The 22143-nt window shown below is 36.7% G+C and overlaps 1 protein-coding gene across 4 annotated transcripts in view; it reads right to left on the reverse strand.

Annotated features, from left to right (window-relative positions):
• Window positions 1-22143, reverse strand: part of TBC1D5 (TBC1 domain family member 5) — a 306295-nt gene that overhangs the window by 60066 nt on the left and 224086 nt on the right. For all 4 annotated transcript variants that reach the window (XM_075493115.1, XM_075493118.1, XM_075493116.1 and 1 more), the window contains 2 exons: window positions 19399-19505; window positions 3820-3905 (listed from right to left, as the gene is read on the reverse strand). In XM_075493115.1, the coding sequence (XP_075349230.1) occupies window positions 3820-3905; window positions 19399-19505 (193 nt within the window). The remainder of the gene's footprint in view (window positions 1-3819; window positions 3906-19398; window positions 19506-22143) is intronic.

The raw sequence follows: 22143 nt of genomic DNA on the forward strand, positions 1-22143 counted from the left end.
GTACTGGGGAAAAATAGTTTTGTAATGTTTTGGGGAAGTTTAACTAAAAATAAATTACAAATGAATTAATATGGGTGACTTTTAACTTGTGCAGGCACCTGGAAAAGTAATTTTGATTATGCTTTTCATATAATTTCCCTATTTGTCTCCAGATATTTTTTTTTTTTTAGAATATACAATATAAATGCATGCACACATATAGAACATATCCAGAAAATAACAACAGCTGAGTAGTTTAGACTCAGAATAGATACAGTTAAAATGAGAGAAAGCAGAAGAAAGTATGTGAGCCTGCACACTCACGAGATATAGCCTCAAGCTGTATGGGGCCCTTCTGCCATATACTGGTGATGAAGAAAGACAGCATGTAGCATTTTTTAGGAGGAACAGCAGCGCAGCGACTGGGACAAAGTGCTGCTTCCCAATTTATGGAAGCTGGAAAGGAATGATTGCTGAATAACGATTACGGGATGTTTCTCTGTCTTCCCATTTTATTGATTGCTGCAATATTACAAAAAGTTTTTTTGTAGCCACCTGAGAATGACTGACAAAGTCACTACAAAGACAGCATCTTCAGAACTATAAAATACTCTTGCAGGAGTCCCAAATGGTTTCAAAAGCAAACTGAATAGGTCCTAATGATTTTAAAGAAGAGGACATGGTAAAATGTTTATTACTATTAAATTTTACTCTGCTACTACCTAGCAGATTGAGTTATTAATCAGTTCCCCAAAGTACTGCAGAGACACTTAAGGAAAAAAAGGGATTTTTTTCTATTCCATCACATATACGTGGCATCAGAAGAGTCAGCACAGGGCCTTTTGTTTAATATCTTCTCCATTCCAGAAAGAAAATGAAGACTGTAGCTTTGAAGGTGGAAAAAGAAATGCCAAATGTTGGCTTAGCAGATATCAATCACTTATCAACAGTTTGCAATGAATCTAATTACATTACTGAATTCGGGGCTCATGCCAGTAATAACTTGGTTGAGATTCAGAATCCAAACTTTAGTATATTTGGCATATTTTTCCCGTCAGTCTACTGAAACTAATCACCAAGATTGGGGTGGTATATATCACTCACTTGAAACATCACCTTAGAAAGAAGACAATGGCTTGCACATTGAGTCCTAGGTTTGTCTTGTCTCTAGGTCTAGAGCCTTGACAATCAATAAAAAAACCCTTGACGTTGCACAAAAAATTGTATCTACTGGAAGTAAATCTTTTTCTCTGACAGGCTACCCAAGCAACAAAGCCACTGGACGCTTTGAGCTAACTGCATCATTGGAATCACGATGGTCCACAGATGCAGGAGACAAAGCTTATACAGAGGCTTGTGTATTTGTGTCCACCAGCTTGTTTCTTTCTTGTTTCTTTTTTTTCAGCTATATCTTGCTTAATAAAAAGTGTTAGTTTTCCTTCTACACTGTTTAATTTGCTGCTTTGACACATATGTAAACCAGGAGAAGTTACTTTATTTGCCTTTTTCAGATGGTTGGAAAGAGACTTTTTGAGAAACTTCACTTTACAGGAACAATAAACACCAAAAATCTTCTCTAAGCCGTTCTGAAATTTCTGTCTGAAATAAGATTTTAAAAAATGCTTCAACAATAACGTGCAATAATGTTTTATAATTATTTGAGAACTAGAAAGGATAGTTATTGCAGCTCCTACTACCTATGTGTGATTTGGCTCTGCTATGAACCGACACTGCTAATTATTAGCTCAGAACACATACACTTACATGAAAAATAAATAATGATGCTATCCAAATTTCTTGTCAAGAGGTGGTCTTAATAAAAGTATTCTGAAGTAAAATTTATTGTGCAGTTTCTCTGAATCATAGCTTCAGAAAATAAACAATAGTGAGGTGGTAGATCTCTGGAGGAGATACGTTAAAACTGAGCCAAAGTTCAGGAAAGTAAGAAAAATGTATCTATTTCTTACCATTTAAATGTCTGATATATTAATGCAAAGGATGATTACAGCCATTAAACACGGATCAATGTCTACATTTTAGCCATCTAATTGTACCAGACATGTACAACAATTACAAGAAAAATGCTGATTGATTACGTTGTAGAGTTATCAGCAGATGCATTTAAAAGTAAGGCATCAGTTTAAAAATATGAGTATCAAGGAGACGTGAATTCCATCTATGAAGCAAACAATTTTGTTTCATCACAATAAGCATCATTGACCTTGACTGTGAATGGTATATTTTTAAACTAGCAGTAGGAAGATGATTCAATCTCTGCAGTTTTCTGCTAAGATGAAAATGTTTTGTTTTAAGCAAGCCTTATTCAAAGGCATTTCTCTCTTCAGTAAGTAGCCATTATGAGAGATGAGAGACAAATGTATGAATATGATGAATTAAAAAGTTTTATATGTGATAAAATAAGCAGTATGTATTAGAGATTTGCCAAGATATTTCAAATATATCATTGAGCCTGTGGAATTAAAGATGAAAAAGACCTGGTAGCTGATCTAATCCATCTCTCTGCTCACTGCAGAAACATTTCCTAATGTTACACCTTCCAGTTCTCTCTTTAGTCCAATCTTAAACAGATTTACCACATTTGACCTACTCTAAATGTTCCTGTGTTGAGATAAATGTATCCCAGTTATTCCTCTATCTGAACTATTCTGAACAATTTCTCCTCTCCTTTGGTGTGTATCCTGTATATATGTGTGCAATGAATTTGTATTCCTACATAGATTTAATGGACATTTGTTTCCTTAGAATTGAGGTTTCCAACAGGTGTCATTCTTGTTTGGGCTTTATGATTTATTTATTCTTTAAAAATCCTTGACATGTTTCTTTTGGAATTTTCAAATTACTTATTTTTCAAGTTTGGGCAACTCTTGAGACCTTTTTTTAAAAGAATAAGTAAGTAAAAACATTAAGAAAATGCAATAGAATGTAGTAATTTTTGACACCCTTCCACGACTTTAAAGCCTGGTTTAAAAAAAAAAAGATGCTTTTGCAGTCACTCTACTCAGCTTTAACTTCTGCTCCTTTCTCCGTTTTTAAGAGCTTTTTAATCCACTCCACTTTAATTTTAGCTAGCTTTTAATGTAACTGATTTACACAGAATTTGACAGAGGTGCAAAGGTCTAAAAGCCAGCAAGTTCCTATGATCAGCAGGCACAGTATATGGCTGGGGCCACGTGCAATCCAAGAAACTGCCTGTGACAGTATAAATTGAAGCACAGCATTGCATCTTGCGCTGGCTTGCCCCACAGCCACCAGCAGCCGCCACCCACCAGCGATCGGCACCCACGTTTGTGGCCACCCAGTCAGGGCACGGACACCTCTACGCTCGTGACCACCAGATAAAATGGCCTTGACAAGGAATTTAAGCAGTATTGATACAAACCGTTTCTAAAACAAGGGAGGAATGCTGCAAAATGGTTTAGTGAGAATTACTTCGAACTGGATTTACATTAATTCAATTTAACTTACACAGCTTCTGGTACATGGATACTCCAGATTGCGATTAGATGCGTTATCGGAAGTAGTTCAGCTACAGAACTCACATTGGCAACGTTCTACCCCTGCTTTTAGTATACACGTCATTGCGCACGAATGTCCTTAGCCTTAAAAAAATGCCAGCGAGCTGACTGCAACACTATCTGTAAAACTTTTATTTTTCATGTAATAATAGGCAAGGTAAAGATTAAAAATAAATGTAATGAACCAAACACATGTGCTTCTAATACTGCTTCCGTAATTCCTGTTTGGGATAAAAGTGACTTCTGAAACATTTTGTTTATGTAAGGTCTTAGTGCAGGGAACACATATTCAGAAATAGCTTACCGGGTTTTGTTCATCAAGTCTGCTCCACGTGCTTTGTAATAATCCAAATTTTGTTGAAATTGATGAGTCACTGGTCTTGGATTTCTCTAAAAAAAAAAAGAAAAAAAAAAAGATTTAAAAAGATTACCTTATTGGAATTTGCTGAGAGAGAGATTTAAAGCAGAGACAAGAAGTATGCTCATTAATGAAGATTAGAAATTTAAAGAATAATTTCTTTTCTCAGGATCTTGGTTTCTCAAGGCAGTAATACCAGTTACATAAAAGTGAAGTCTTAAAATACTTAAAATAATACCAAGTGTTACCAGTAAGTCCACTTTGTGCTCACAGAAATTAGTGTTCTTCCACACAGCAATGAGGCTGGTGGCTGCAGTGGTAACATTTCTAACTACATCAATAATTGTTGGACAACTTCAGAGACGGACCTGATTTCTTTCAGAAATCAGAATAGTATGGTATAGAATTTTCAGGACTTTTCAGGAATCAGAATAGCATGGTATAGAATCAGAATAGTATGGTATAGAATAGTATGGTATAGAATCAGAATGGTATAGAATTTTACCACCTCCAAGCTAGTGATATGTTTTTAAAGAAAATGGTAATAGTAAGGAGAAACTATAGCTAACATTTTGAACTGAATGCATCGCTAGCAGTGTCTTGGTTACACCAAGAATTAAATTTAGCGAGACCACCTGAACAGTGCCACTAGATGGCACACGGAGCCTTTCTTCTCTCCAAATTTCACCCTGCTCAAAACAGAGGCCACTAATCTCCTACAATAAAATGTATATAATCAATATTGAAACCAGAAGCCACTTGTTCGTGTCCCCCTCTGCCGCAATGAAACTATTTCACTGAAGCACGCTGCCTACAGTAGTTCTGAAATCATCCGTTTCGGATCTAATAATCCACCGAACATTGCTTAAGTGTAGACCACAGTATATGCATAAAGTATCTTGATCGAACGAACGCATCCTGAAGGACATTATTTAGAGGGGGAAGTAAATATTTTTACGTTAAAAAATTTGCATGCAGATGAAACCAAAATAACAGAGAGGTACAGAGAGGCCCTCCCTTTATATATATATGTATATATATAAAATATATATATATTTTATATATATATAAAAAAGAAGAGAAATGGCTTAAAGTAAGTAATTTCTAGTGTAAGAGGATTTCTGGTAAATTTCTGCATAATAATCAGATATATTGTATAAAGGAGATCTAAATACTTTCCAAGTATTTGCTTTAAAGGTTTATTCATTCACAGCCTGTTGCCTTATATTCTGATCTGCCTTCTTAAGTCCTGCTAGTAGTAAATACAGTTTTAATGAACTACACAATGACCTTTCCGAAATAGTCGTTCACAGGTGAGAGTACATTATATTTTTGATGGAGTCAGTCTTCAGCTGTTTCAGTTTCACACGTTGTATTTTTGCCCTCCAGATTTCATTAGAGACTGGAGTATCCATAGTCTTATCCTCTCGTTTTGGACATAACTGCAGATAACCCTCCTTCCTTGGAAGCCTTATTTTTGGAGGAGGATATAGGAGTTGCATTTTAAAGACCAAAATATTTCATGTGCACAAAAGGAGAGAAGAAGATTTAAAGAGGTGGTAGATATCAAAGGCCAGGATGATTTCTGGAGTCAAATTTAAGGCTGGGAATTTCCAGATCGTTTCCTGCAGTCAGACTTAATCTTGCATGAAATGTCTCATTTTCTTTCTTTGGAAACACATTAAACATTTTTAAAATATATCCTGTTTGCAATGTTCATTAAAAAATGAAACAACTAAAAGCTATTAGACAAGCATTAAAAAAAATCCTCATCTATCCTACCACCCACATTATAATGGCCGCTCTACGTTTTTCGTCTCCTGTTATAAAAACAATATTTGCATAACTCTACCCATTCATATGGCTTGTAAGTCAGTCCTCATCAACTGACAGCAATAACAATGAATCAGCTTTAGTTACTATTGCTCTAGTTTGGTAATTCAATGCATTTCTATGATAATCAAATCCAAACTGACGTGATGAGGATAACTGATGGTTCTGCGACGACTATGGGAGTAATCAAACAGTGTAACTTTTCTCCCATGAATTAAATAACTTTTTTCTTTACGTGTCTTGATGACCATTTCAACAAGGTGGAAGAGTAAGAGATGGTTAAAATAAGGGGCACTTCTAAGTCATAAGACAGCCCTTTGAAAAACTCACGTTACCAGCTGCTAGCCAGTTTTGCAATTTGTTTCCAATAACTCAGTATATATTTTAAACTTAGCAAAAACATTGAAATTTCTTTTCCACCACCCAATAAATAAAAAAAAGATTGCAACACATTGCTTCTGAATAAAAAAAAAAAAGAGGAAAAGATCATGTGGAACAGTATCTTGAAACATATTTATGCAGAAATGACAAGCAATTCAAGACACGAAAGGCTGATCTACTATCTAAGCACTTAAAGCCATTAATAGGAATAATGATCTAACTCAAACATATGAATGAGGCTCAAGCATTACTTTCACAGGGGCCTATTTAAATTCCTACGAGGTTTAAAGGTATCAAAGGAAGAAGCAGTTTAAAGTACTATTACATGCAGAGAAAAAAAAGCCCTCAGACAAAATGCTGTTGAAAAAACAACATTAGAAATGCAAGACAGTAAATACCAAGGGTTACTGCTGTAAATCCTTTTGTAACACTACAGAGACATCTTTTTGGAAAATTTCATTATTTAAAAAAAACCAACCTGACATGTATGTTAGCAGACAAGAATCTGTGAAGTATCACCACAGAAATTTTAAATACTTCTGAAAACTGAAATTCAGACAGCAAAAAATATGCTGTTACGAAGATTAAGACCTTTATGTCATTGTGACTGTCCTTTAAATTTTATATTCTTTTTAACCATTTCAGTAAGTTAAATATAAGAAACAGAAAGGAAAACCTACACAATTACATTGTCACTTCCTTATGAATTTTAAACTAATTCCCCTCTCTAAGCATCCAATTTGAGCTGTCCCCTATATTATATTCCATGTATTAGGAATGAAGACTAAACAAGTTTATTTACAGCAAAACATAGCTCTGTTGTTTAAAATATTCACAGTAACCACATTTTTTTGCTACACAGTCCAATTTAGAATGATCCTATTTGTATTTTTAATTACTTAAGCAAGTAAAGTTTTCCTTTTTCAATTTATGTAAGTATTTTGACTAGTACCTCAGATAAAATGCTTTTTCTTAAAAGGGGAATGTTAAAATGACAGTGAAATCAACCCTTCACATTAGTAGTTTGTTGAATCCCTCTAAGAAATTGTGTAAGGGTGTTATACAGATTAACACATGTATGGTTTTCCCCTTCTAAGGAAAGACTGCAGAAATCAGAGAGAAAAGCTGCCTGTGCCAATACTAGAAACCCCTCTTCCCCACACCCATTTTGTAGGAGCAGTCTGCTGGTTTTGTAATTCTTGTAATCTTAATTTCTAGCTAGAGCAAGCTTAGTTTCAACCGGTAGAAAATGCCCAATTTATACTTTTAAAAGGAGAATGTATGAAATTCAGATATAGAAGCACACATAGAAATTGATGTGATTTTGGACTTTGTCTCTTCCAAATGTACTACCCTCAGCCCAAAGGGAAGAGATGCCTTAAAATGTTTCAGGTATCTCTGAGATACTCCTGCCTCGGAGTCCTGCCTTGCCTAAAAGATGCCCCCCCCCCCCCCCCCCCCCCATTTGCCTGCTGAAGCCCTAACCCCCGTCCTCCTGCTTCTGTTCCCAGCCACCACCAGACTGGCTCACTCCAAATCCCACGGCTGGCAGGAGGTTCTTGGGGACTTGCTATTTGGCTTTATTCTCCTCCAGGGACACGGGGCCGAGTTAAGTTATACCCACACCTGCTCTTTTCCCAGGCGGGGGGCTGAGGCCATGGCCAGAATCACACCGAACGCAGCAGAGATTCCCTAAACTTGCATAAACCGCTGAAAAGCAGTTCCCACCAGCTAAGGATCGTGCTCCGTATGCTCACATTCCCAAGTTATAACCCTCTTCCTCCCTGGCCTCTGGAGACGTATCGCATCACATTACCCACGGAGTTGAGATGATACAGCAAAGCCCGCTTGTGTGTGACAGAAGTCACAGGCAGACTGTTCTACAACGCACCAGGAAAACCAGGTTACTGCTGCAACGTAACGTTTCACCATCTGAATACACATGATTTGTAAAAGTTTACATGCAGGTGCAAGCGGAGGAATCTCAACTCTTTTTTTCTTCTTTGTCGAGGTATTTCCTTTCCCCCCCTTTAGTATTATTAACAGCAAAAAAAAAAATCAAATACAATCTTGCGCAAAATCTGAAGGTTCAGAATAAGAGACAACGATGAAAAAAGATTTTCAATATGTCTGATGAAAAATGAGACTTATTTTAGTGAACATGCTATTGCCTCAACGCCAAAGGAAAAGCACTCGTCATTAGAGAAATGAATTGCTCAGCTGTTTATAAGCAAAAAGCTCTGGGGGAATTTCTCAAGGCCCAAACCACAAAGCATTGCAGGGTTACACAAACATATGTTGCAGGTGTTTTAGGGTAGGCAGGTGGGAAAACCTCAGCTACTGAAAAATACTCCACTTAATAGATTGTATCTGAAACTAGATAACCTAAATGCAACAGAGAAAAAACAAACAAAACAGCAGCAGTGAATCATAGGTACAGGCAGCAATAGGCTCAGCAAAAGAATACTCTCACTTGTGCCAAACAGGATTTTTTTAAAACTATTTTTTTTTAATATATTAAACAAATGCTGCCAAACATGTAACTTTTTTCCTAAACTAATAATATTTTAAGCCTAAACCAAAGAACAGACTGAATTAAAATACATAAAAAAGAGAAAGATAAGGATGCAGTGTTGTTCCCTTTATTTGAATATTTTTAAGGAGCCAGTTTGCTCCCTTTCCCCCTCTTTAGCTGACAGGGCAATATTGGTTTTTTTTCATAATTCTCGTACAGCCTAAAACATTTTTGTATCAAAATGCTATTTTTTTCCTTTCATTTGCTTCTAATGGAAGTTGGAGGAGCATATGACCCCATATTCAGTAACGCCTGGGAGATCAGCAAAGGTTTACCCTTTTCCTTCTAGCTTACCTATGCTTCTTTCTTCAATAAAGATGATACGAACATGGTAAAAATTTGGACTGGGAACACAACCGAAATATGGCAGCTGAGATGAGGATAAGGAATACAGTTTGTTCAGTTCAGCAGCAGTTTTTCTATTAGGCACTAATAATTAATACGAAGTGTATACTAACGATTACCTAATAGCCTAGCTGCACAGAGAATTTCAACTTTCTTCTTTTTATTCTTTTGTCAGGTATCCAAGCAGCTGTCTCCACTCTATGACTAGGACTTACACAGTGTAAGCAATGGCTTAACATTACATAAACATGCCAAAATATTTTTTATACTAAACAATCAACCCACTGCAAACTCCAGAGCACCCAAAGCAAACACCATTTCCCGAACAAAACTTTCCTCTCCCCTTCTAGTTTTCCTCCTCCCTAGTTCTACCTTCACAGAACAAGAAACCTGCTGGAGCACAAAAGGTATTCCATCCACCTACGAACCACTGAGTGAAATGCTTACTAAAAAAGAAAAAAACCCAGTAAGACATTAAGAGGACGTAATGTGCTACCGCCAATTTTAAAGCGGTTCAAGGCCAACAGCAAAATATTATCCAAAACATAGGCTGATAGCCGGCACCTATCAGCCCTATGTATGAAAGTAGCCCACCATGAAGAGTACCCTGCACAGAACTAGCAAAGAACGTCCTTTAATCGCAGGAGTCAGGAGATCCGCGCACTAACACTGGCGTTGGCAAAGGAACACCATAATCCTCAAACTGGGAATAATGCTTCCTGTTTACATTTTTCAGAAAGATGCTGTGGGTCTCAATCGCAGAACTCGTTATTTGCAACGCAATAACGGCACGCAGAATCATTATCATATTTAATAGTTTCTAAAGAAACTAAAGAAAATCAGGGAGTGCTTTCTTTTCCCAAAACAACAAGAATTCCCAGAAAGAACTGAACAGGAAAGAAAATTCAGTGAATTGGGTCAAGGCAGGAAGAAACCCCTGAATTCCGATCAAGCTGAAATTATCTCCAGTTTTGTTACGTGACAACCCTCCATTCCCCTGGCAACTAGAAATTTCAGATACCAGGAAGATATTTTAAATACCGTGCGTTATGGTCTGTTTTTAACTTCATACACACATGCTTTCTCTCACATGGGCATTCTATGACAAGAGATGAAGAACTGATAAAAATGACAAGTGAGATTTAAAAATGCTTCAGTGACTTGACTGAAAGAAATTTCTAGTTGTATATTTTGGCTTCTTGTCCTAACCGATTGGAAAGCCTTCTTTTTTTCCATTTATAGTTTTACAGCGTATTGTGTTTTAACAGGTAGATCGAATCCTACCAAATCAGCTTTTATCGATATTCCAGACAAAAAGACTCCGACCTGCCAACGTTCAAGTTCATAACCTGCGTAAAATCCCCATCTTGCATCAACAGAATCGCTTAAGTACCTTTTAAATCTGCCTCTTAATTTAGTTGCCTATTTTTCAGCCGAACCCTTGGTTTTAAGGAGTAAATTAACTAAATAGTGAGGTATAAATCTGACAGTGTTCAGCCCTACCCTGTGACAGATTTATGCTCTGGCATCTTGCAGCCCTGCACGGTTAGGAACAGGAGTTTTACAACATTGTGGAGGAAAGATCCAGGCTTTTGAAGGGAACAACAGCAAGCCTTGCTTTAAACCCTGGAATGCTCCAAATTATGAGGTTTAAAATATGACATCTTTATGTACAGAAAAGCTACCACATTATGGTTTTATTGGCACTCGTTTTGGACAACCTGCATAACTCACTGATGGCTTTGTGAGTAATGCAGTTATCCGAAGCTTATACTGATAAAACCCTTATAACCACACTTACAGCATTATATCTTCTCCAGATACACGCTTGTACACAAATCTCACATATCAGGGGAAAAAGAGAACATTTTAAAGTGCTATTTGGTTATTTCTGTTACGTGGAAAAGAAACAGATTCATTTATGTTCTGCGTGTAATGTGCTACGTAAAACACTTGAAAAAGGTCCCTAGGGGAGTGAAAAAGGCTCTTACAAAGAGCCCCGTGCACACACCACAGCAAAAGGAATATGACGTCCAAGTCTTTTCCTCTAAAACGCAGAGAGAAGCTAAGGTCCTGGTGCTGCGGGACAAGCAACTCCTTTCATTTTGGGATTCCAATAATGAGGACACTGCAGAGCCATTTTGAACACTACTGCTTCCTAAAAAGATAAAGGACAAAGAGTCCTACCTCACATCTCCAAATCTAATTTTCCATAAAAAGTTATAGCAACGGATAAAATGTACCATTCCCACTTCTATCTTGAAAGTATATTGCTCTTTCAGAGAAGCGTTCCCCAATACGTATGTACTCAAATAGCTTTGTATACAACAATTAATACATTAATATTTACTATAAAATATGTCAATACACCAGCAGTATATCCACATTTATATCAGAAGAGACTGAACTTAAATTCCATCATAATAGATTGGATACGGTTCAGTAGCTAATCTTTCATACATTATTGAAAAGTTATGAATCTATTTTTGTATAACTCACAGTTTGTGTTTTGCAAATTTTAGTCAAATAAATAAATTATGATACGGAGAACTTTTGATTAGGTAGAATCAAAGTGCTTTAAGTGTTTTAAGTGCTTCCTTTTGATAAACTACCTTGCAAACTAGAAGTGATTAATTGAATAGTCAGGTTGCACACAAGAAGAACCATAATCACCTCACACTAACACTGTTAAATACATTTTATTAGTGTAATTTTATAAATAACATCATTACTCTTTAGGAGAGGGTCAGTAGCTTTAGATGACTTTTTAAACAGAAGTAAACCAATCATTTGAAAGAAACAGCCCCAAGAAATTCACAAGCAATAACTTTTATTGGTAGCTAAAGTAATTAAGAGCTTGAAGTGCTTCAGCTTCTTGCTTTAGCATCAAGTACAATCATCAGAATTGCTTTTACTTTGCTACTAAGGATATCAACTTGCTCAAAGAGAAAGCACAGTTTAAAGTTTTGGCTTCCAATAATAACTTTCTCTCCCATCTTGCCCCTCTGAAGTACTTGCCCTTAACATGACAGAGCTTATGAATTCCCAGTCAATATTAATGGGAATGGTGATCAGCACAGGAGAATAATTCCCTCCCTATTTCTAAATTTTCCCTGATCACCCCTCTGGCCTGAACATGATGTTGCGGCATCTCACGCCTTCTCTTCCTGATTAATAGGGAGGACACCTCGATAAAAGGCATAATTATGAAATCTGCAGAGAAGATTAAAAAATGCAACCACTTTTTTTTCTTGTGTTTGCAATTCTTAGCCCAATGACTGATCAGCAAGTAGTTGCCTTGACTATTTATTGAATAATGCATATGTTACTTGCTGTTCTATACAACACTATTACATACTTGTTTTAATATCAGTCGAAAGTAGAAACAATGGTTCCGAATTTGCCTTTAGCCGTCTCCTCTGAAAGACTCTGCACCTCTCCACCCGCCCAGAAATCACCAGCCACGCCACCAACTCCTCACCGCCCTCAAGGCCAGCAGCTCTCCTGCTGGCTTCACCAGACCGGCAACGACAACAACAAAGTCAACTTGCCCTCCTTGCCGGGCTCTGCTCTCACTGCCAGGAGTGGACTGCACCACCATCTCGCTCGGCCCTACACAGAACCGGGACAAGTCCTTCGTTTCTGCCCCATGTTACCCGTGGCACAGCTCTGTCTTACCTTTGAGAGGTGTCACGGTTCAGGAATCTTTGCTTTATTCTGTATTATTCCCCACCATTTTCCTATTCATTTAAATGTAATGGCGGCTTACCTTGCATTGATACAATATTTGTGGGTTCTTAACCAAATAACTGGCCTGTGCGTACAACGCTAAAGACAGAGCAACACTGGAAACTGCCTCGTGGTTGGCAGTGCAAGAGATCAGCTCTCTCCTTCGAGTGATGACTACTGTGTTACATATGGTACTGAGGAATGAGAAGGACTTTGAAAGATTTCTCATTCGAAAAGTCTTGACTAGATGACTAATCAACCACTTTGCAAGATTTTTTCCTGAAAATACTACTTGTGACATACAGGGTATTTTGAAGAAGAGGACTATTTTATGGTGGGTCGATTAAATGGTTAATGTATGAGGGGAAATTGCAATGAACTTTGGGAGAGATGAGAAAGTTACTGTACTATGAGTACTGACCACATAGCCTTTTTGTATTTTAAAATGCATAGGTGCACTGCGAATGAAGGTTTTGAAACAAATGTAGAAAAACGAAGAGAATTTTTAATTCATGTTACACGTACTATTTTTATGTGGTACTATGGCAACATGGTTATTCCAAGTAATTTATCATTAAACTCATAGCTGCCTGTCATACCTTATTCTATTAATGAGACACAATAACTGAATATTTAGAACAATAATTCTTAAAACAAAGCATGGCCTATCTCCTTGGAAAGCAAAAGTTTCTGATTTTAAGAACATGAACATAAATAAAGAACAAGTTCATATCATGGCTTTTACATGTATAATATATGCAATTCTTAGTTGTATATAGCCGTCTATTAAAAAGCTTAAAAAGCTTTTTAAGCTTTAAAAAGCTTAGCATGCAGTTGCAGAAAAAACATCAATTTATTCAAAGTGAGGTGTTTAGATTACATCTAACCATATTGTATTTGCAAATGGGGAAGTTAGACCACCAAAATGCTTGGGTTAACTACAAGGAATTGAGTGTGGTTACAAAACCAGAGGTCATTTTGAAGATCCTGACATGTTTCTGTTCATAAAAGTCTATCTATGTTGCATTAAACATCCAAGATCTTAACCTTTCAGAAATCAAGGCAAATAGAAGTTCTCCGTGAATCACTGAAAGTAAATGCATTTATTTTTTGTTTCTCCTAATTCCTTTCCTCCCAGATGAAGAGACATGTAGTTAGCTTTTCTGGAAAACCTTGTTTCCTTTATCAGTCACATCCCCTGTCAAGGCAACTCTCCTTTAAAGCGTAGGTGACCTTACTCGTACCGCCAGCTCATACTGCATTGGGATATCCATTATCCCAGATTTCTGATACTTACTTTTCATACACCCCAAATCCCTAACGTATAATTGCGAATCTCCTGAAAAATCAATCACATCCTTCATGACTGAAAAAAAAAAAGGCAAAAAGCAAAAAGCAAACGTTTGTTCAGGCCCCCCCCCTTGTTGGTACCCTTCTAACAAAATGGACTCCGCACCCCACTCAGTGTGTGTAGGTACAAATTAATGAGCTGCTAATGCCCAAACACTGCCAGATCCCAACTTCTGATTGGCTGCAATCTGGTCATTAAAGAGCGGTAATTAATGCCAGATTGCACACACAGTGCTAACAAACAAACAAACCAACCCCAAACCTGCTTTTCTCCTGCCACAAACAGCAAAACAAACACTACTGACATAACGGCAGCTTTCAAAGGACAGTTGCAGCTCTGCAGCGGCACCTCAGTTAATGAGTGTATAGAAACGAATTTATCTGAAGAAGAAGAAAGTGAAACTCAACAGCCTTTCAGGCACATGAAACTAGCTTGGAGAAAACTCGGAGACGGTGGCAGCTACTTAAGAAGAAAATTCAGCTGAAAATAAATGTACAAAGAGTTCGGTTCAAAATTTCAGTAATGTGTTTTCCCCTTGTCACTTATTGCTCAGATTGTGAAAAGTGTTAAAAGCTGGCGTGCAGATTACTCCCACTAATCGTTGTATGAGTGATCATGACCATATATTATTGCTTAAGTTTTCTGGCAGTACCTGTAATTTCGGTCATGACGAACCAATACAACTTCTTTAAAATGTCATGTATGCTTCATCATGGATTTAGTTAGAATTTAATATTAGTATACAGCCACTTTCAATGTCAGCAAATAGCTTAAAATACAATGTTGAGAAAATATCAGCAGCAGTAACTAGGATATTATTAGCATAACTAACAAATTAATTCCCATCAACCAAGCGCAACCACTTTCTTTTTTCTTTTTTGAATCGATGGCTTATGATAAAAGGTGCCTCCACTGAATTAAGCTCCTAACTAGCTTGCTCAATGAACAGGGTAACTCACCACGTTGAAGTATCTGAAAGCAAACTTATTTTACAAAAATATTACGAATAAATACAGTAAGCTTTCAGACAAAGGATGGTTGTCAGGTTCTTAGTATGCAATGTAAAACTGTAATATTCTATGTAGTGCTTTAGTTTTCTAATAAGTCATTATGATAAGGTTAACACTTCAACACAGAACAACATACAAATAAGAACACCCAAAGATGAAAATTACTTTGCTTATGTTGCTGTATTAGAATTTTATTTGCTAAAGGGTGAAAACAGATTTGCAAAATTCACAGTTAACTTAAAACAATAGTTTTAAACCTTTTATTCCTAGCCCTGGCTGCCTTCAGGAAGGAAAGAACATCTGGTTATTTAAGGAACACAATATGTTCACATTTTCTATGACTTTTGTTTCTAATTGGGTTTTTTAATTTTTTTTTATTTGAACAACTCTAGTTAGAACTATGTTTTTTAATCCCTTTATATTTTTCCACTACCCTATCTCCATATCTCTACTTCTTAATTTCGCAGTCTTTGCTTTGAAAATTAACAGTGCTCAATGGTTCTGAGAAGGAAAAAATGAATAAAATTGGCCACTCATGGGATATTAAATACACAGAGACACACCTTCAGTAAATGCTTTTGGATAGACACAAAAAAACTTTCCCTTATTTTCTCATTTCACATATACATACTTTTAATAGCCCATTCTTCCATAAGAAGCTCTACTTTTATATTCAGAAGGACTCTAAGTGCATGGAAGTTACTTTCATATAAATAATTGAGGTAATTATCTGTTCAAAGATTAGAAATGTGAAACAAATACTCTGCTAAGCAGGTTAACTTTATCACCCTATGCAAAGACAACACCACTGATTTGAGCTTTTCATTCTACATTTTCCTAAGAACTGGAGCTAGCCAAATGCAGAAAAGGCTAAAATTCAATTATTCTGCATCGATCCATACTCATGCCTGTAAAATTAGTATCTCTCAGGCCCCCCTTCAGAGACAGGTGCATTAACTTGTTTTCAGCTATTACGGAGACATGTATTTCTCTTCTGTGGCACTGGAATATATCAGGGATGTGGTATCCAAAACGTCCTCTCATCCCAACTGCCAACTGGGGTTCACGAAGTGAAAGGGAGAGCTGCTGCACACATTAAATTAATGGCAAGCACTAATTACTTTTCATATTGTTGTTATTACTGGCTTCTGCTAAGGTTTGATTCCACAAACGGTCAGGAAATTGTATTTGTCCATCTGTAAGAAAAAAATGCCACCCATCTTTTAAGTATAGCTTTCTTCTGACATTTAGGTTGCTCTCCTGGTGATGACTGCAGTGAAAAGAAGCAAACAAAACGCGACAGGTTCATCAAGCCAAAGTTTAGCTCTCCTGATAGTCTACAAGACAAATAAGTAAGGAGGAGATATCTGTTACATCAGACCAAGAAAACAGAAGAAATAATGGATGTTATTAGATGTGCAAACCCAGGTTATCTCCAGAATCGAAAGTTATGGATGGAAAGGTTGTATCAGGTCCATCTTAACTACTTCACCATTTATGACAGGATTATTCGTTAAGAACCTTTCAGTTTTATGTACATACCACCAACCTTTCTTAGTCCAAATACCCCACAACTTCCCTTCAGTGAGATTAATTGGCATTTACCTAGCTGCAAAAATAATCCCAAAGACAATGTATATTAACAAATCTGCAAGAGGCAGACTCCTGTTTGTCCCTGTCCGTGACTTCTAAACTGCATTTCTTGTCCAGCTGAGATTTAAAGCTCCAAGGGGCAGAGAGCAAGCCTCTCTCAAATATTTGGAACAACACTAAACTTTCTTGCTATGTTCAACAAATAATGAAATAAACCACTGGACCATGCAATAGTCTCCCACAGAAGAGTTCCCAACTTCACATACTAAAACCCAAGTGAAATCTTGGAAGAAATGCCACACAAACAACTCAGCCCTGGCTCAGGAGATCTAAATTGCACTGAACCAAATGTAATTTCCCATTAGAAACTAGAAGCTGGTGATGGAGAAATGCACAGGAAAACATCAAAGGAGGAAGAAAAATCATTAAGCACTGAATTTGCTAATCATCACTTACAAGTTACACTACTGACTAAAATCTCCTTGTCTTTTCTTCCAATCTCCTTTTATCTGCTCAGGGAATAAAGGCAAACTGAATTATCTTTATGCAGATAGCAAAAAAAAGGTATCATAATTTTCCCACTTATATTGGTATATAATCTGTGTACTGACTTTAGAATCCTACAGCACCCATGATGTCTCGTTGAGTCTTCCCTTTCATTTTGTGTAATGAAAAATTTTGACAGACTTAGAAAAATTTTATGTGTAGGTTTTATAGAATAACAAGACTTCAGAAATATGTTGGATTGAACCAACATATGCTTAAAGACACATAAGTGAAACTTAAAATCATACCTAGGGAAAGATAAGAAACAGGTACTCAAGTCATAGCATTTAAAATACATTTCTTTCTCAGACCAGGAGCTATTTTTTTTCTTTTAGAGTGATCCTTTAGTACAGTTTAACTTCCTTACTGTAAGAAGTCCAGATCTGTTTATGCAGTCTCAACCCAAGACCCAATGTAAAACAGGAGGTGGCTGGAAGTCCCTTAGGGCTTTTGATTCTCTGGAAATCCCAGCTTCCTAATCTTCAGAGTATTTCCCAAGCACATTAGTACAGCTCAGAAATGAGGAACAATTGTAATTAATCATATTTAAATTGGCGAAACAACTAGCAGTCTTTGCATGAAAGAGCTTTAAGTACTCATTCACCTGAGTGAAGGGAAAACTACCTGAAAGTCATGGTAGGAACTACCTCCAGTATTTCTCTGAAAGGTGTTCAAGGCACACCTGAGAATGTTAATTAATAGGATGCTGAGGCCTTATGAGCCTGACAACTTCATTCTGTTGGAGACAAGAGTGTAAGGAGCAGAATAGTGATCAAGCTTCTTTCATGGGAAGTTGGTGGTTTATTTTTGCTCCCTTCAGCTGGTAGGATATCTTGTATACTGCCTAGGATGCTTTGGAGGACAGCTGATTAATTAGTAATTATTCTATCTTTTAACATATACCTTCAATAAATGACAGATTACGTATTGCATTTAGTTTGATATCTTAGTACAATTTTCCTCTCTCTATACCTTCCCTCTAAAAAATACTTCTACCTTGTTTTGCTAAGATAGTACATAACTAAATGCTGGGCAGTCTGATTTCACAGACTGCTGCTGAAATCTTAAGAAAGATTCTTGAGATCTAATGTTACAAACTTTCTTACACACTAAAAAGATGATATACTTTACTTCTCGTCATGAAAGAAATCTTTGTGCCCAAAAGGAATGAAGAAAGCAGCTGTAAGGATGCAGATTTCTGCAAAAACTAATGTAGAAACAAAGAGATTTTTTTTTCTTAATCCATAAAAGCGTAAACATCGGTACTGAATGAAATTTTGCAGAAGGCAGTCAGAGTGCAGAAGTGATGAATTTTTCACTTTCAAAGGTGACGTGCATCAAGAAGACGAGGGAAATCAGACTTTACACTGGCAGCCTACTAATGGGACATGCACAAAGACACTTCAAAACCAGCAGCACAAATTCTGCTATCTGCCAGAGATCTGAGTACTGCAAAGATTACTGTGTACAGTTTCGTCTCACTTTATCCACTATACTGTGGATATCTACTGTATATTATATCCACACATACAGATATGCCATTCTAAAACAGCAAGAGGTTTGCTATTTTTTAGTATAGATAAGTATATCAGAAACTGTATGCTAGTAATATGTAACATAAAATTTATCAATTTATACATTTTATTCATGTGAAACTTTTCAGGCGGTAACAGCAGACTCGTTTTTAATTGAAAACCATCACATTACTATTATATATTGGGCGGGGGTAGTGCTTTAAGGATTAACAGTGATTAATCTGCAGAAATCTCATGAAAAAGGTCTTACAGATGAAATTGCATGACAGTTTCTATACAGCTTACTAGGTTATTATATAAAATATTACTCTTTCCCTCAAAAGTATACTTTATTATGAACAATGTCTGTGCAAAATACCACGTAAAGGTATTCTAAAGAGCACAAACATCTGCAGTTACCAGAGCTCCTGGATAACTAACGAAGTAGTAGGATAGTATCCTTTAAAGAGTAAAGGAACTTGTTTCTACTCTTGGTTACCAACTCTTTTCTTCAGCATTTTTGTCAGGTAAGAAGAAACTTGAAACTACGGTTTAGTCCCCAAAAGGTAGGTTGTTGTTAACTTCATAGTATTTAGAACATTTTATTATAGAGATTTATTCCCTGTATTTACAAAGCGAGCATCTCACCTTTGGATCTCGGAGAAAAAGTGCTCTTAGGATAAGGGAGTGAACATCTCCAATAGGTGGATAATGCATCAGAAGTCCCAAACAGGTCTGGTAATTACTTGAAATCACTACAATGAAAATGAAAAAAAAAAAAGAGAAAGAGAAAAAAAGTGAAATATTACTATCTTATTTTGATATTCCAGAACAGTACCGTATCCAGTAGATTCATTACAGTTGAGATTCAGCTGTCTTTACCCACATTAAGTCTCCTAGAACTCAAGCAGTGCTCAGAGTAAAAGAAGATGCTGCATAATCAAGCTTCATGACTATGCTTGGTCCAGTATCATTAAGGACAACGCTAAACCTACCACTGACTTTATATCATAGACATTTATGTTAGCTCCAGATTTAGATGCCTAAATTTAGGTCTCTGTAGCTGTGCACCTAAAGCCTGCCCGAGTCAGTGGAGGTCAGGGCAATACAGTCAGTGGAGCCTGAAGAACTAGTCCTACACTCCAAAATGGACACTGACTTTTCAGACACTCATCTGCAGACACCTGAATTTAAGTATGATAATTTGTGAGATAAATTTTACCTTTGGTCCTGCTTTTATGATAACTTTCCCCCATTCTGACAATTCTTTGCTGAAATATCTTTTATGTTGTTCTTATGTACCTATACACATACATGCCCACGCACATATATATACACATACATAAAACGACGTCAACAACTCCTTGTCTTCTTGTAAATCAGAAACTATTCAAGAAATGATCAGGAAAAAGGGAAAAGGCTATATTTTAATTTAATAAATACTTAAAGATATAATATACCGTTAACTTTATTAGAATTTTTTACTTATTCAGGAAATTTTCAGCCTGCTTTGCTAAAGTTTATCATTTTGTTATAATTGTGCTTCATTGTATCTAAATCTATGTAAGTATACTCTATGGTTCTTTGCTTGTCGTTGTTGCCTTCTGTTTTTTTTTTTTTTTTTTCCCAAATCAATCTAATTATGAGTGCAATTATTAAAGTCATCTTTTCAGGCAGGTCTATGTAAACTACTTCATTTCTTTTGCACCATCCAAATCCAGGCAATCCATCTGCCACAGCTGTCAAAGCAATGCCTGTTAATGATGCTTGCACTCTGCAACATAAAGACAGCCTCCAACAATAGTAATTGTAAATAAATTTTTAGCAAACTTTACTATTGAGAACTTTAGCTGTAGTAAAAAATACTTTTAATTAGTCAGGCCTCTACACCAGAAAGGATCATTGCAAATACAAAATTATTCTGAATCAATAAAAGGCAAAATAAAGGACTGTTTTGTGGACAGAAAGATTTAAATGTTTTACTTTTTTTCTTTCATGTGAATAAGCCTCATCTCCTCCTGTACCTTTCCTCCCTCAACAAGAGGATTACAGGGAAAAGATGCAGGACTGGGCAAAATGAATAATTATAATCTGTGTAGGGAACCACTTTATCATCTTCATTTCCGTTGCTGATCCGACAGCTTGTAATTTCATACATCTGCTTTCATTTGTAAAGCACTCACTTATCCTACTCATTCTTTATCTGTTCTGCCTGTTCTTTTTCCTAGCCTTTGTTTTTCTTGTTCATATTCAGGTACCTGTTTTTTCTTCTTGAAGTCACAAAGCTGGCATAATGAACACAATACAATGGTCTCCGTCAGAGTTCTTTCAGAGGAGTATAATGTGAGCACCCCATAGTACATACCCAATCAAACTCTCATACGTAAATCAGATTTAAGATACCGTACTGCCGTGATGATCATGATGCCTTTTTACCAAAGCAAATAAAAATACTGAAAATTGATAGTAAATTCTAAATACTTTTATAAACGATAGGCCGTAAGAGCAACACATTTCTCTTTTGAACAGATCAGTATGTGTTCTATTCTGCAATGTAAAATGGATTAAAATCATCCTTTCTTTATTTTTCCTGGAAGAGTTTGCTGCCTCACAGATATAGAGAAAAGTAAATATTAAAAAATTTAATTTATTTTAATGGTGCAGACTTGACCCCTGACAAAAAATTATATTTTCAACCACAAGACATTTACTCTAATTATTACATTTTTGAAATGTATAATAGTGAAGCAATTGAATAATGGAAAAAGAATCAAACTGTTGGGCAATGACCTGTGTCCCCTCTGTTCCCTAAAAGTTAAATTTTAAAATGAAACCTTACCATCCAAAGAAAGTTAAAAAACTCCAACACTTTAATGAGGAAGGTCTGCTGACTTTTATATTTATTTTATCTTTAGGGTTTTCGCCACATATTCAGCTGTCCTCTTTTCATGTAGAAATCTTTACAGAAGAGAACATTGTTGCGGGTGCTCTATTTGCTGGGGAACCTTGGGTTAAAGGGACTACTTTGCTGAAACACCTCTTGGTACCTTCTGTTTCAGAGTGATCTGTATGCTGCCCATGAGCCGGCAATGTGCGCTCGCAGCCCAGAAGGCCAACCGTACCCTGGGCTGCATCAGAAGCAGCGTGGCCAGCAGGTCGAGGGAGGTGATTCTGCCCCTCTGCTCCGCTCTGGTGAGACCCCACCTGCAGTACTGTGTCCAGCTCTGGGGTCCTCAGCACAGGAAAGGCATGGACCTGTTGGAGCAGGTCCAGAGGAGGGCCACAAAAGTGATCAAAGGGACAGAACACCTCTCCTATGAGGAAAGGCTGAGAGAGTTGGGGTTGTTCAGCCTGGAGAAGAGAAGGCCGACCTTCTTGCAGCCTTTCAATATA

The sequence above is a fragment of the Mycteria americana genome, chromosome 2 (assembly GCF_035582795.1).
Source record: "Mycteria americana isolate JAX WOST 10 ecotype Jacksonville Zoo and Gardens chromosome 2, USCA_MyAme_1.0, whole genome shotgun sequence".
Lineage (NCBI taxonomy): Eukaryota > Metazoa > Chordata > Aves > Ciconiiformes > Ciconiidae > Mycteria > Mycteria americana.